The following is a 17,123-nucleotide window of genomic DNA, read 5'->3' on the forward strand; positions in this document are numbered from 1 at the left end:
CATTTAATCACAGCCTGCGTAGACTTACTCGCTCCGAGGTTTGATTTACCCGCCCTCTTGCGGGGAAAAAATCTCATTCACGAGACAGATTGCTGAGGGGGGCCCTGCGACTGGCCCCTATAAATCATTCTTTAATCAGAGGCCTCCGAGATTGGGCGCAGGCACCCTCGGGAGCAACGCGGTGACACCTCGACTCCTCCCCGCGCGTCCGTGCGCTACTCGGAGTTTTTATCTTAGCGTTTCCCCCCTCCGGGATTGTCAGTCCACTCGTCAGGAAACGAAGAGGGATGACCCGAACCGTGCCCTTGCCCAAAAGCAAAACACTGTCACGGAATTAGTGTCTGTCAATGGAATTCTGCTGTTTTATTCAGCAGTTCGCGCTCACAGAGTCGAACTGAATATTGGCCGACTTCAGCTTGAAACAGCACCGGTGAGGCTAATGCTGCAGTGATTAGCATGTTGCTTTTAAAGTTAAACACTGTTGTCACACACACAAAAAAAAATAAAAAAATAAAAGAGTCATTATAAAAATAAAAATTAATGTTTTTATAAATATAAAAAATATCACACTATAAACTGAGAATCAACCACCGAGAAGGTGCTACTTTTGCCGCACCAGCTAGCTAGCAACATGCTTCGGCTAGCTATTAGCACGGCTAAACATGTTACGGAGTCGCTCCTACATCTGTAATCATCGCCTCTGCGGTGGCAAATAAGCTACTGTACATTTCCGAAAGGTATCTTTCTCGCAAATGGACGAGAAAAGACGGAGAAGCCACGCTAATTGCTAAGCTAACCCAAGACTGACATGGACGGCTAACACGGTTAACGCAGGGATTAAGTGATTGGATGATCAAGTACACTTTTCACGGACGTCTGGCAGGATTTGCGCTAAAGTGGGGAACATTCAAGTTTGAACATCAAAATAGTGGACAAAGGAATACGTGTGGAATCTCGAGGAGATTTTACTCGCTGAACAGAATCAGAACCGGAAATGAATTAAATTCTGTAATGGTGTATGTCAGCCAAAATGCGCGGCCTCTGATATAAAATATAATAAGATCAGTAATGTTATTTTAAATGAAATTTTGATTTGATTCTAGACAAGAAAATGTACTTTTACTTCTAAACTCTAAAAACAGTTGGGTCAAAAATAACCCAACTACGGGTCGAAATGGACCGATTCTCTACTTTGGTCAATTTGACCCAACTTTGAGTCAAGAAATTGGTCTTTCAGCGTAAAACAACTCATAAATACTGGTCAAATCCTTTACTTGGGTTGAAAAAAATTGGGTCATTTTGTATAAAACGACACAGAAAATTGGGTCAAATTGACCCATACAGTGGTTCGGTCCATTTTTTTATCCATAATTGGGTTACGTTTGACCCAAGTGTCTTTCGAGTGTATACACAGTGTGAATTTAAGATATAAAAACGATTGATTATATAAAAAAAAAGAAAAACATTAATTATTTTTATTGTCATTCTTTTTGTATTATATTGACCTGCAAAAATAAATTCCACAAAATGTGAAAGTTGTTCCTCAAATGATTTGTAAAACTGCTCCGCAAAGGAAAAAAAAAAAAAAAAATTGAGTTTTGCAGTAATATTCTTCATAGAAGATAAATATGTGCAAATATATAATGTACACATTGGTGTATTTAAATATTTGTTGCTTAAAGGGTATAGCACTGCGACACCAGCTCTATTTGTTAGCGCGTTGATGGTGTTTAGCTTATTTTGTGTTAGCATTAAGCTAAATGGAGTTTAGCTTATTTTGTGTTAGCATTAAGCTAAATGGACTCATCTAAAGCAAAGCTAAATGGCTGTTTGAATGCTTAATTATTTATTAGAAGCGCCTCAACTGATGCTGGCTGTCATAAATTAACATCTCCTAACTAGGATATGTGATTGAGATTTCTGCACAGGGGTTGAGTTTTTGCAAAGTGTGGTGAAAATAGTCGACGTCTTGGAATCTGTGTGCTGCAGCTCGCGGAGGAGTGACTCAGTCAAGTTGGAGCGAGAGCCCAGCGCGTGTTTAATGCAAAGATATTGTGACGTCACCAACTGGATTTTTTTTTCCCTTCTTCTTCTTCTTTTTTTTTTTGGTGTGTGCAGGGAGCCAGACGAAGAAGTTGTCAGACCGCACGCGTCTTTCTTCCCGGTGCGTCATGACCATGGCCAAGAACGGAGAACTCAGAGGAGGCTTCCCCCCCTCACGTCAAGTTTTGGACGCGCATCAGAGGAGATGGAATGCGATCTTTTCAAAGCTTTGGAGACATTAGGCAAGATTAATTAAAGAGAAAAAAAATGCACTTTTGGTATCCATGGAGAGATGGCATGCGCGCTCCTCTTCAATCGCCGGCTCACAAAAACATCAGTGTGCTTGTTGTCCCTGCTCCTTTCCTTCGTGGGCTACTGCACCTTATTCCACGCGGACCCCCTCATGATGCTGCCGGTTCCGGGAGATCCGGCGCGGGGCTGCAACCGGCGGCTCCCGGCCGGCGCAGCCTGCGCTTCTACTCCCCCGTCGGCTGCGGAGGCATCCCGGGCGAATGCTGCCGAGTGTCCGCCTTCGGTTCCGCTCCACGCCAGGAGCGACACGCCCAGCCCGCCGATGGGCCACCCTAAGTTCGGCAATAAAAAGTTGCCCAACGCCATCATAGTTGGCGTGAAGAAGGGAGGCACAAGGGCGGTTCTTGAGTTCATACGGATCCATCCGGACGTGAGAGCTGCCGGGACCGAGACGCACTTCTTTGACAGGAACTATGACAGAGGGTTCGAGTGGTACAGGTGAGGAGTTGGACGGGACAATGCATTAACGTACACTGAATTCAGAGTTATATATATATATATATATGTATATATAAATACATTTTAACACGCCCCTATTACTTGGAAAACCTGTACAGGGGAAATTCTAGTCGTTTTATTTTACAATTTAATTTTTTTTTTGCATAATTTCACAAGTTACTTTATGTTAAAGATGAGATATAGCTCTTAATGTGAAAAGAAAAATGCACTGAGCTGTCACCAACGTCCCACAAATGCAATTATGCCGTCTAGTGGCAGAAAAATGACCTCAACACAAATAAATATCACCTTCTTTCTTTTTTTTTTACAGTATATTCTTTCATTTTAACTAAATTTTATGAATTATTACGAAATTACTCTATCAATGACTAAAAGATGAAGTCATATTAGTTAAAAAAAATTGTCCACTTGTGTTAACAAGAGTATGAAAACTTAGAACAAATATTGTACATTTAGAACAGATATAAAATTTGCAATTAATCATGAGTTCACTATTGACGTCATGCCATTAATTATGATTAAACAAAATTAATTACCTGACACCCCTTTAAAAAATAAATAAATATATATATATATATATATATATATATATATATATATATATATATATATATAATTTATTTTTACATTCTGCCACTATTACAGTTCATTAAACCGCTGGTCAGCAGTCGTCAACTAACTTCCTCCTTTCTCCGCAAAGAAGTTTGGAATGTGTTGGTTTATTGACCCCAAACTGCGACATAAGGGCCTTTAACAAAGTGTGGCCTCATTAAACGGCCGTGTTTGTCGGAAACCTGTCGGACACTTCATTAGGCATACCCACACGATCCATAGTGAGAGTCAATGTAAGACTTACTCGCAACTGCAGGACTGTTAAAATTGCGTCACACAAACGGTGCAGGCGTGATGTGCAGTCACATGACGCCTCCAGCCATTTAAATGCTCTAAACCAAGATTGAAATTATATCACATATTTGTTTTTGTTAATGATTTGCCGTCAAGCAGGAGTGCTCATATCACGATAACTGGAGAAGAAAAACACCCCCCCCCCCCTCCCTACCCATCCTCCTCCCCGCATTACAGTAATTGGCGCCCTGGCATTATGATTGTCAGCCGCCAGAAAAGGTCAAATGCCAACACAGACTTTGGAGGTTTGGGAGGCCTTCATAAACGTACGTTTGCGGTCTGATGAGTAAAGGTCAAACTGTGGAGCTGGACAGCTGCTTATTGACCAGTGGAGCTATACACTGCGTGCAAGTGTTGTCTCGTCTCAAACGAAAAAAAAAAAAAAAAAGGCGAGGCTAAAGATTCCTGAAAGTTTACAAATGGTAACAACTCTCAAGAGGGCTGCGGTGCAAGACTTCACTGGAAATGTGGATCTAATGCTCACGTTCTAACCCAGAAGTGGGCAAACACACAGATTTAATTTTTTATTGATAATATGGCAGTAAGTTAAAAAAATGATTTGAGCAATTATGCTATTAAACTAAGAAAATGAGGCCCTTGAGCACAAAAGTTTGCCCAAGCCTTCTCGAACCTACAAACTGATTAATACGTTTGCAGGTTTGGTTGTTATAAATGCATGCGCTATACTCGATTTTTACACTTAGTGCATCCCCTTCAGTCTAGTCATTTTTTACAGTGAGAGCACATTTATTTGCCTACAGCACTCTTCAATAAATACCTTTGGACATAATGAGTTCCAATAAAAAAAAGCTGCATAGATTATTCATAACATCAGGACAGACTTGACGAATTCAGAAAAATAAGCCAACATCCGACATCCTGTTTTAGTGGGTTTTATGAGCTGGAAGCCAAAATAATGTTTTACAACGTGAGAGGGCCTAATACATTTTTTTGCAGATTTGGAAAGATATGCAGGACAAAAATAACACATCAATAATTTTTTTTAAATTATTTTTTTATGCAAGAGAGCCCTTTACACTGGGGGAAAAATACAGTATGTGGTTATTTCGTTGTTTGCTTCAAACCATTTGTTGCTGGGTTAGAATAGCTGGTATTTTAAATATATTAAACTGCCATTGACGGCTATAGACGTCAAAAATTCATTTGAACTATTTCTATTAGTTTCCAAAAAAAAATCCCCACTTTTGTTAACAATAGTATGAAAACCTAGAAAAAAAAATATTGGACATTTAAAACAGATATAAAATGTGTGATTAATCGTGAATTAACTATTTAAGTCATGCGATTAATTACAATTAATTTTAAGAAAAAAAAAAAGATTATTAAAAACAAAATGTCTAGGTTTTCATACTCTCGTTAAAAAAAGTGGGGGGGAAAAAAATTGTAAAAATGAATTTTTGACGTTTATAGGCGTCAATGGCAGCGAATGAGTTAAGAGCGCGCATTTTGCATTTTTGTCATATCTGGTTAGGACGTGTGTGGTCCCATGTGGCCCGACACTAACACCGAAGAGTTGCTGGGTGGCGTCAATTACCACAACTTACTTACTGTACACCTAATGGATTTGATTAACATTTTTTTCAACCATCTTGGAGAATTTTAGATCAAGTACCCGCTCACGTTGAGACTACAGTGTTCCACTTTGTAAAACTTGTGAGGAAGTGAGCATCGTCACCTGTGTTGTGCGTGCCTTCATGGTGATTTATTACTCTTGAAGCATGCTACACGATCGAGCCGCGCGCGACGCGATCCTCTGGTGACAAGTGACTGCGCTCGCGCTTTGCTTCGGCGTCTTCATTTGCATCAAGAAACTGGGTTCAGAGTCAAAAGGAGCGTTTCCTTGGCTCGGATTTGAAGTCTTTATCGGGGATGGGGAAAGTTTTCGCACTTTTGTGCGAGTAGAAGTAGAGATTCCCATAACATTTTTTATTTTTTTATTTTTTTTTACCAAACGTTAGCTTGCATTGGCGCAGGCTTTTATGTGATTCAAATTAGGGTGACCAGACATCCCGCATTTACCGGGACAGTCCCATGGTCATTGCGATGATTCATATGATAAACGAATTAAAAAGGAATTGAACTGTTAAATTGCTACTAAGCGTGTTTTCATCATATCGGAACGGAATTAGAACGACTTCCTGGTTACATATCTAGGAATCATGGGAAATCAAATGTCGTCCGATTAGCATAATGTTGTAGTCGCCGGTCAGCTCCAACACAAGATGAGCTTTTTGACGGCACTCCCAGCCATTTTCACTGAAGCAACCCCCTTCGCTCCCGGCTGTTTTACTATGTTATATATTTCTATCCATTTTAAATCCAATTAACATTAGAATATAGCTAAGTTTTATCATTATTCACAAAACTGTTTAAAACAGTGGGGAAAAGAACTTTTTGCAACATGGCCCTGGTTGATCTCTTATACTCTACTGCGATCTGCTGGCCGTTTTTGTAATAACTACCATTGCTTTAAACATTCTCTTCAGTTCTGAGGCTGCATCAAAGCCTTATGTATGTTCTAGCATTAATAAAACATCTCTAAAACCGTATAAATACGTCTATGGGAGCATGGTAATATTTAAAATAGAACGTATTTATATGTTTTTGGGAGCAAGTTGGAATTCTGAGATTAAAGTCAGAATCCTGCCAAACTTTATTTTTCTCTCTTCACTGGCCCTAATCCTCTTCCGTAGATATATTTTCTTACAAAGTAGGAAATAAAAGTAAAACGTCAGAAAAAATCTACTCCAAAGAAAAATCTACTCAAGTACTGCAATGAAGTATTTGGATTTCCTTACTTTCCACTGGTCTTTTTAGTCCTCACTCAAATCTCTCGGCGTCAAAACATCCGACGTTCCCATTTTCCTTGATGCAAAGGACATTGTGTCCTCCCTGTTTGAGACGCTTAGCTAGTACAACATTTCAAAAGGTGCTGCACCCCCCTCCCCCAAAAAGAGCGTAAAATAAATAATTGAGTGGATGTAAACAAGAAGTCTTCACTTTGCTTTCATATTTCCTTCAGAGGTTTGATGCCAAGGACACTTGAAGGCCAACTCACCATGGAGAAGACGCCGAGCTACTTCGTGACAAAAGAAACTCCGCACAGGATCGCCGCAATGTCCCGAGACACCAAGCTCATCGTGGTGGTGCGAGACCCCGTCACCCGAGCCATATCGGATTACACCCAGACTTTATCCAAAACTCCCGACTTGCCGAGCTTCCAAGAACTAGCCTTCCGGAACCAGAGCTCGGGCCTGGTGGACACGTCCTGGAACGCCATTCGCATCGGCCTGTACGCACTTCACCTGGAGAACTGGCTTCGCTACTTCCCCCTGGCTCAGATCCACGTCGTCAGCGGCGAGCGCCTCATCACGGACCCGGCGGGCGAGCTGGCCCGGGTGCAGGACTTCCTGGGGCTCAAGCGCATCGTCACGGACAAGCACTTCTACTTCAACCGCACCAAAGGCTTCCCGTGCCTCAAGAAACCGGAGAGCAGCGGCTCGCCTCGCTGCCTGGGAAAGTCCAAGGGTCGGACGCACGTGCAGATCGACCGGGACGCCATCGAGCAGCTGCGGGACTTCTATAGACCCTTTAATGTCAAATTCTATGAGATGGTGGGTCATGATTTCAAGTGGGAGTAGAGATTTGGGATTTGCTGGACTTATGGATAATAATGAGGGTGAATACAGCAAATCCAGTCAAAACAAAGATATGAGATGAGCGGGCATCACCTCAATTTGACAATTTATCTTTCACGCCGACTTGATTAATTGAGAAGCAGAACAAAAAAATATTCTGGGGAAGAAAGACGTTGAAAAGAGTCAAGGGACAGTTGGGCTCTTGGTCTGTAGGGTATGACGTAGACGCACTTTATAGCATTTTCATCAGGTTTTTATGCAACGGGACGGGCATAGTAATCGGTTCATTCGGTAAAAATTTGCTCGATTGTGCGCTGTTGATTCATCCGGGTCATTGCATTCCCTCGATGGACTGTTCTGGTTGTCTGAGAAGATGTTCTTTAGGAATCCCCTAAATTAGAGGCACGTCCCAAACCATAGATGCTATTACACTTTTTTTGGGGGGGGGGGGATGGGACAGCAATAAAGATGCAACCAAGAGAAGCAACAACAGTTTGGGCGGAATCATCTAAAAGGTAGACAAAATCATGGATGCCCACGGAAGCCTGGTAATAAAAAATAAATACACAGTCCGTGTATTTTTACGAAGTTTCAAAAGTCATACCGAAAGGTGGGCATCCGTCACTGACGGTTTTGTCCATCTCTGGAATCATCCTTGTTAATATTCCATTAAGTTGTAAAAAAAAAAAAATAAAAAATTGTAGTAGCCATTTGGTCGGCTTCCATTGATCGAAAGAAGACCAAAAAGCCTTCCCAAGTGAAATACGACTGGTACTTCACTGTGGTGGTTACATTTTGGTAAGTTTTAAACCAAACCGAACTGAATAAAACCGTACTGTTGGTGGAAAGTGGAAACAAGGCAATATTGTACGATTTATTATATCATCACGAATCGTATTGAAAGAACGATCTGGTGAAATTTCATTTGATTATCTCAAAAATTGCTCACGAGAATATGTGGCACTGAATTTTGTGTTGAATTTAGGGGGTGCACCGATCACAATTTTTTGGCCGATCACAGATCTCCGAGCTTTTAAAAAGCCCGACCTGCAAATCCCGATTTTTTAGATCTCGAATTTTTTCATAACAAGCAGCATACACCTTGAGAGTTCCAATCTTATTTTTATTGGAAAACATTGAACAATAACGGATTCGTTTTAACTGCAAATTAAGTAGTTCTCGGAAATAAAAATGAAAAAGCTTATTAGTCATCTCAGCAGAAGAGGACAGCGGCTAACTTTTTCAGACCTCTAAGGTGGAAAATATCGGTTTATATTTAAGGATCGGCCGATCACCGATCCCCCAAAACGAAGGAAATCGGGGCCGATATTTTGATCGGCGCACCCCTAGTGGAATTACCGCTTCTCGAATGATGCTTGCCCATTTAAATCATTTCCACATTTACATCTAAGAGTTCCATCTACTCTCGTCCTTGCTTGCTCTTGATCGTTCATTTCTGTCAAAGAAATCCTTCAAGGTGAAAACCGCCAATCATGAATTAAAAATTGTAACCTCCAAAATGTGGTCAACATACTTTTTACGCTCACATTTGCTGTCATTTAATATGCACTCGAGTGGATTTTGTGGCGCCTAAAATGAAAACGGTATCTTTACGGGGGCGGCGGCGTCGTCGCCAAGGCTTTGCTGTGGGTGGCGGCGATATGATCGGCGGACGGGTGGGTGTGAGGAATTTCAATCACCGTGCGAAAACAAAAGGAGGGAGCACCTCGCCGTGGCAGGTTATCAAATAGGCTGGGAGACTGCGGGTCACATGATTGCGGGGGAAAAGTCTGGATTTGGCCTCCTTTGCCGCATACTAAACACTTTGAAAGCGGGAGAACGGCTGATCCGTTACCACAAAAGCAACTATATCACTGTTCCTTATCACTACGTGGAGCAGGGCCCCTTTGAAGCATTGCACCGTAGGATATTTTGGTAAAAGTATTTTTATTTATTTTTTTTGTCCTTGCGGGTTGGGTTAAAGGATACGTTTTCAAATGGGTCTTGCATTTTTTTAAGCTATAAAATGTTTGAGAATCCGTTCCTGATGACATCATAGTTTATTGACTTTCTTTCACGGTAAGATTTGAAGCCATATGGAGTCCGACAATTATTCAAACTCACATTCAGACGGTCGCCGAGCGGGAAACGCATGCTACTTGTATACACACACACACACACACACACACACACACACACACACACACACACACACACACACACACACACACATGTATGGCATTTGAACTACTACACCATCAGAACACACACAAATATATATATATATATATATATTAAAAAAAAATTTTTTATATATATATATATATATATATATATATATATATATATAAAAATAATAATAAAGAGCAATGATGATGACATTTCCGAATGAACAATACTGAGCTCTTTAAGAAGAAAGAAAAGAAAAGAAAAAAAAAAAGAACACACAAATGCATCCAATTTGAAAGCCATAAACAACAAGCCTTCTTTTTTGTCCTTAATAGCCACACATTTGCCATTTCCTGTAAAACTGCTGCTATAATTGCTATAATTCAATTTAGATAAAAGTTACCCACTTAAATGCTAGCTCCAGTTGAGTAGGCTATAAGATATCATAAGAAATACAGGTGACACGTTCATCCTACAAAATGCTAGCATCATTTCACTAGCATACATTTTAGGATCGGTGTAGCAGTTAAGCTACAAAAAAAAAAAAGGATACAACTTGCATACAAATAACCAAACAACGTCAGACGCATCACATACTTAAGGTACATGTATACAATTAAAAAAATAATAAACATACAACCGTTAGCATTTGCAACAAGCTAATCAGGTCTAAGCTAGCCTGTTGGTGACAAAATGGCTGCCAAGTTGCTGATGAAGGTCCTTGGGTTTACTGTGTTTGTATGTCTGAGGAATGTGTGAAATAAATTGTGTTGCGAAAAGGAGGCAAAACTTAACTTTTCTGCGAAGAAAGATTCCAATCTCGGCACGGGCAGCAGATTCCCCGTAGCTCACTCCAAGGAAGGCAAGACCAAAAAGATTCTTCCAAACATGCTCCACGGATTACTCATTCTTTGTCATCTTGATGAATTTGTACATTTGTTCCCTCCATTCTTAGAGGTGTCACTTTTATTTCCTTCCCCACTTCCTGTTCCTCTTTTGTACTTCCTGTCTTCTTCCTCCCATAAGTCATTTTTTTTCTTTTTACAAGTAAAATTACAAAATTCTTAATAAATAAGTTAAACTAGTAAATAAAAAAAATAAGTTGACTCCAGCTTTCTGTAACCTTGAAAATGTAAAGCAATATAAAAAAATTACAAAATTCTTAATAAATAAGTTAAACTAGTAAATAAATAAAAATAAGTTGACTCCAGCTTTCTGTAACCTTGAAAATGTAAAGCAATATAAAAAAATTACAAAATTCTTAATAAATAAGTTAAACTAGTAAATAAATAAAAATAAGTTGACTCCAGCTTTCTGTAACCTTGAAAATGTAAAGCAATATAAAAAAATTACAAAATTCTTAATAAATAAGTTAAACTAGTAAATAAATAAAAACAAGTTGACTCCAGCTTTCTGTAACCTTGAAAATGTAAAGCAATATAAAAAAAATACAAAATTCTTAATAAATAAGTTAAACTAGTAAATAAAAAAAATAAGTTGACTCCAGCTCTCTGTAACCTTGAAAATGGAAAGCAATATAAACAATTACAAAATTCTTAATAAATAAGTTGAACTAGTAAATTAAAAAAAATAAGTCAGCTCCAGCTCTCTGTAACCTTGAAAATGGAAAGCAATATAAAAAAATTACAAAATTCTTAATAAATAAGTTGAACTAGTAAATTTAAAAAATAAGTCAGCTCCAGCTCTCTGTAACCTTGAAAATGGAAAGCAATATAAAAAAATATAAAAAATAAAACCAAAAGAAATAGTTGGAGGACAATTTCAAAAATATTCTCTCGGGCCTGGATGCAAGCCTGCTGTACTTTGACCTGTTCCACCTGCAGTCTTCTAAAGATGTCCTCAAACGCTCCTTTGTCATTTGAAGATTCTTTTACAAAATGTTCTCACTTTTTAACATCTTCCTTCTGCAAGCGGTCGCAATCATTAACGGAAGAGGGAGAAAAAAAAAACATAAAAAGATGCTCCTCTTGCTCAGAACCGTCAAAGCTGTTATTTTTTTGTTTGTTTTTTACTCTGCCCTGTGACCTCCAAGTGGGGGCGTAGGTAGTGCGCTTTCCACTACCTCTGATGCCCCCGCCCGTCACCGTCATTCCTTGCACACCAGCGGCTCATTTCCAGGGCTTCACGCACACACACGCACGCACACATAGGTGAGAACCAGACGTCACTGCGAGGATGGTGCACATGGGTCCTAATTAGGCCTGAGGGCCGGGAAGGAGCAATCCCGGGGAACAAGCGCCAGCTAGAGTCTGATTAGACTCTCAGAGCGCAAGGCCCTCCTGAGATTGCTTGCAGGTCAAATCTCACACACACACACACACACACACACACACACACACACACACACACACACACACACACACACACACACACACACACATGCACGCACACGTCTGCACACACACGCTTTGCTTACTTTTCAAATCTAAACTCCCGCAGGAGGCACCCTATGCAAATGGTGAAAACTGGACGTGACCTATTTACACCGTGGCTAATGAGGTACTTGTTTAGCTTAATGAATATTTGGTCAACATTGATGGGTGATTAAATTAACTCATTCACTGCTAGCACAGTTAAAATTGATCTTTGACGTCTATAGTCGTCCATGGCAGTGAATGAGTTGCTTATTTATTAAAAAAAAAAACACTTGATTATAATCATTGCATGACTGCATTAAATGTGTTAAAGTAATCAATGGAAAATGGACAAAACTTCGTCTGGCATCTTTCTTATGTCTAAATATGAAAATGTATCCGCTTTATACGTCTGATTGATTTCAGTTTTTTCCATGCTGCGACAACGAGGCGCTCTGAAGCGACCACCGCAGCTAGAAGCCCGAGTCCACATGCTGGCTGTCAAGTCGGTCTTCAAATTTTTTTTGCTCCCTTTCCACACTTCCGCCTTTCTCACTGTGACTTGCACACACTCACGGCCGACAACGAGGCACTCTAAAGCGGCCATGCAAGTTTACAAATTTAAAGGGATACTTAACTCATTTAGCCATTTTCAGCAAAAATAAAAAAGTTATAATGTTGTCTAGAGGCTCACCTGTGTTCTAGGTTTGGTCATGGGAGCTCAGTGATTTGTCATTACCTGAGCCCTGAGCACACGTGATCTCACCTTCAGTCGACAAAATATATTTTTAAAGGTATTAATTATACATGGAAAATAATGAAGTTATCCAATTAATTATCGACAAAATATGATTTTCTTACTGCTGAAAATGGCTCAATAAGTCAAGTATCCCTTTAAGGCTAGGTTGCACTTTTTGGGAGTAGTTGTAGCTAGCTAGCTGTTTTGTAAGGACAAATTTGAGATCTGATTGGTTCATGAAATAGTCCCATTGGTGATATAGTTGAAGTTAGATTGGCTAGCACGTTTATTTATTTATTTATTTATTTTTTAAATTATTTTTTCATTATTATTTATTTTTATTTATTTTTTTATTTATTTTTTATCATAAAAAAAAAAGGAATGACTAGCACTCCTGATTATTCAGAAGGTTCCTGGGCAGATTAGATTGACATGGCAACACATAGAGGCTGAAACCTGATTGGACAAAAAAATATTGGACAAACTACTCATTTTTTCAAGGCCCAAATTTATTCTGAATGATAAAATATATATATATATATATATATATATATATATATATTATTCAAGGGCACATTTAAAAGGATTTAAAACTACTCAATTACACGTTAAGCTTTTTTAAAGTCAACTCCAAGCCGACTCGTCGACTAGTCGCTTCAACCGCCACACTGATTTTTTTAAGACGGCATTTAAATGTCACGTTCCACCTTGAAAATGCGCCTCGCATAACCTCCAGTGACAGTATGCGGTGATTAACTGAAAGGAGCAACCTATTATTTTAGGCCCTTTTGATGGTAGGAGGTAAACAATAACAGCAAAGAGAAGATAAACATACCGCATTGTCGCAAAAAAGATGGCTGGTTTTTCACTTTTCTAATACACTCTGAACAAAACATTAAAACAGTGCACCAAAAAAAAAAGAAACAAATTCATTGACAGTCTGAAGACAAAGTTGGGAGTGTTTAAAAGTCACAGAAATGTCAGCCAGATGTAGTTCATCTCGGTCTAATAGCCGCTTCAGCTTTTTGCTGACTTTTAATGAGCTTTGCGAAACGGCAAGACGGAATTCCACAACGAACCTTGACTTGTTCCGTTGGTTAGCAATTCTAGTCTTAGCGTGGCCCTGCAGCCGAATGCATTCATTGCACAGGCGTGTGCTCCATTTAAGGTGGACTACTTAAAAGAGCATCCATGCTTTATTCAGGATGCTCGCACAAGGATGAAAAACGAGCTTTCCCGCTTTTTCCGAGCGTGTGACACCGCGGAGGCTGACGTTCCAGCCCTGCTCGGTCCTCCGAATGCTTCTGTACGCCGACAGGATGTCCCAGAGGTCTAAATCGCTGGTGGCTTTGGAGCCAAATTAAAATGAAGCCCTGACAAGTGTGCAAGCGCGGTCGCGAGTACATAATGATACATGTTCCTACAACTATTTGCAGAGCAATGTTGGAAGTGCGGTCTGCGGGGAGTGCGCGTAATAAGGCGCGTGGAGGTGATGCGCTCTAATGAGCTTATGGCGAGAAAAGCCCAGAGCGGAAGAAATGAGGCGGGTGTCGTAAAGTTAAAGTCAGGTCATCTCGTCTTTTTGACGGCGGCGGCAGCAAAACCTGTGAATGCACTTTATGACCTGGAAATTGCGATTCGCGAGAGAAGCGATCGGCGAGCGAGCTCAAATGCCGGACAGAAAATCAAGTGAATGTGAGCGAATAAGATGGTGGTGATGTCAGAGCAATGTGATTGGACAATTACACTATAATGCCTGCCATAAATGATAATAAAAATAATTACAAATTTTATCGATTGTATCTAAAAAATAAAGTTGTTTGACAGTATACAGTTAATTTGATGGTGAAGTTTGTTTAGAGGAAGTAAAAATAAACAACGGGGATAATGTGGTTGCATAAGTGTGCACACCCTCTCATGACTGGGATGCGCCAGTGTTCAGAATTAGCCAATCGCTAGGGCTGGGTTTATCGAATCGATTTTCCTTTTAAACCCAATATTGATACATAAAACCATGAATCGATTATTTAAATATCTTTTTTTAAGAGACAATTTTTTTTTATCATTTAACTCATTCACTGCCATTGACGGCTATAGACGTCAAAAATCCATTTGAACTATTTCTATTAGTTTCACATTTTCTTCCACTTTTATTAACAAGAGTATAAAATCCTAGAAAAAAGATTGTACATTTAGAACAGATATAACATTTGTGATTAATAATAAGTTAACTATTGAAGTCATGTGATTAATTACAATTACAAATTTTAATCGTCCGGCGCGATTTAAAAGAGAAATGAAAAGATTCCAAAAAATTAGGGCCGTCAGGTGATTACAACTTTTAATCGTAATTAATCGCATAACTTCACGAGTTAACTCACGATTAATCACAAATTTTATATCTGTTCTAAATGTACAATAAAAAAATTATAGGTTTTGATACTCTTGTTAACAAAAGTGGGCAAGAAAGGTTAAACTAATAGAAATAGCTCAAATGAATTGTTGACGTCTATAACCGTCAATGTCAGTGAATGAGTTAATATGATTTGGAATGTGATCGGTTAATTCTGATTGTACCATAGCCCCATTTACGAGGGTGTGCGCATTTTTGCAACCACATTGTTTTGTTATTTTTTTACTTCCCCTGTCATAAATATATATATTTTTTCAACCAATAGAGTTGCACATGTTATTGGTCACATTACTGGGAACATTTTTAATAGTTTTTTTTTTAGATCCCAAAAACTTGGCATTTGAACAGGGGTGTGTAGACTTTTTTAATTCACTGTATGCAATAATATGATGAATTGTATTTGGTTATAAGCACTATTCAATATTTAAAGTGATTATTGGATGAGATGATCATTAGGCAATCTTCAGATCATGTGCAGCAATCTGACTGAACCCTTTATGACATCATTAGTCAACAAAAAGCCACATGACTTGTCCAAACTAATCAAATTTCTCCAAGTCTTCCAAATTGGAACGCGCCGGCCGTCCGTCCATCCGTCCCTCAGACCACCGGGCGCTCGCTTTCTTCACCGAGGCGGGCTGGCAAAGCTGATGCGATCGGCGGCGCATAGACAGAGCAGCTCTCGCCAGGAGATGTGTGCTAATTAGGATGCGTGCCTCGAATCTCGCCGAGGAGGATAACAAGGCTCATCTCAAGGCTGCCTCGGGATGAGCCTCACAACCGCGGCGAATCAAAACGCGTCTGATGTGTCAGCAGCCCCCCGGACCGCAAACCCGCCACACCTGAGCTGACGCTCATGGGGTGCATTAAGATGTTGATGTGGGGGGGGGGGGGGGGGGGGGGGGGGGGGGGGCTCTTCTCTTGACTTGAGCAATTGTGCTGAGAGACCAACTAACCAATTTTAATTATATTATCAAAAGTCCTGTAATATTTGTTACATTAAATTAGTCCTTTTTATAGGCTAAAATTGGTAAGATAATTCAGTAATGTTAACACTCAAACAAAAACGTTTTTGATAATAATTGGGTCATAAATTATGCTTGCAGTAATTAAAAATATAATAAAAATGATCATACATTTTTATTTTGTTAAAATAAAATATAAATAATTCTCTAATATTGTCATTTTTTTAGATACTAAAATTGGTAAGATATATTTAGTAAATATGTTTTATTAATTCAGTAATGTTAACACTTAAATGTTTTTTTTTTTTTATTAAATAAGTGGTTCGTAAATTATATTTGCAATACTTAAAAATATGATAAAAATGAGCATACACTTTTTATTTTATTAATATAAAAAATAACCAATTGTGTAATATTTATTGTAATAATTTGGCTGTTTTCCCCTAAAGTTAGTTAATAAAGATGAATTTAATTAATTTTATTATTATTTCTCTCATTCAATAATTTAATGCATACACATCCAAATTTTTTTCTTTATTTTATTAAATAATTTGTCTATTAATTACTTTTATATTAATTACAAATAATATTGTAAAAAAAAACTGTCAAATATTTTTTAACTGTTTATTTATATTGAATAATTCTATAATAATTATATTTATATATATTATAATTATATTGTTATTATTTTACATATATATATATATATTTTAATAATCACCAATGAACATCTGGCTATTCTTAAAATTTGAAAATCTTAATAATAATAATAATAATCCTAAAAAGTTACTTCCATTACAGGGAGTATTAATGTTTTAACTGAAAATCCTATTTTAGATCCACAACAGGATTGTGATGCATCTCACAGCATATAGGAACCCTCAGATATAGCTTTGAAATATGGTCTAGTCTAGACATCAGAGTAATCTAACTGGACGCTTGACTCACAAATAAATACAATGAGATACACTGGTGAATCCATAAAAAAATACATTTATCAATGTTAAGCACATTATGATTAGGGGGAATTGTTATACACTAGTGTGAGCCTGCATCCATTCATTCCGTTTTTTATGATGCTTG

The 17,123-nt window shown here is 38.6% G+C and overlaps 1 protein-coding gene across 1 annotated transcript; it reads left to right on the forward strand.

The window, feature by feature from the left end:
• Window positions 1-1,964: 1,964 nt before the first annotated feature.
• On the forward strand, window positions 1,965-7,834 carry LOC147156623 (heparan sulfate glucosamine 3-O-sulfotransferase 2-like). The gene is made up of 2 exons (XM_086064339.1): window positions 1,965-2,793; window positions 6,764-7,834. The coding sequence occupies exons 1-2, from the start codon at window positions 2,336-2,338 to the stop codon at window positions 7,380-7,382; spliced, it is 1,077 nt and encodes a 358-aa protein (XP_085920465.1). The 5' UTR covers window positions 1,965-2,335; the 3' UTR covers window positions 7,383-7,834.
• Window positions 7,835-17,123: the final 9,289 nt, after the last annotated feature.

The sequence above is a fragment of the Leptonotus elevatus genome, chromosome 20, assembly GCF_054856555.1.
Source record: "Leptonotus elevatus isolate MCC_2025b chromosome 20, RoL_Lele_1.0, whole genome shotgun sequence".
Taxonomy (NCBI): domain Eukaryota; kingdom Metazoa; phylum Chordata; class Actinopteri; order Syngnathiformes; family Syngnathidae; genus Leptonotus; species Leptonotus elevatus.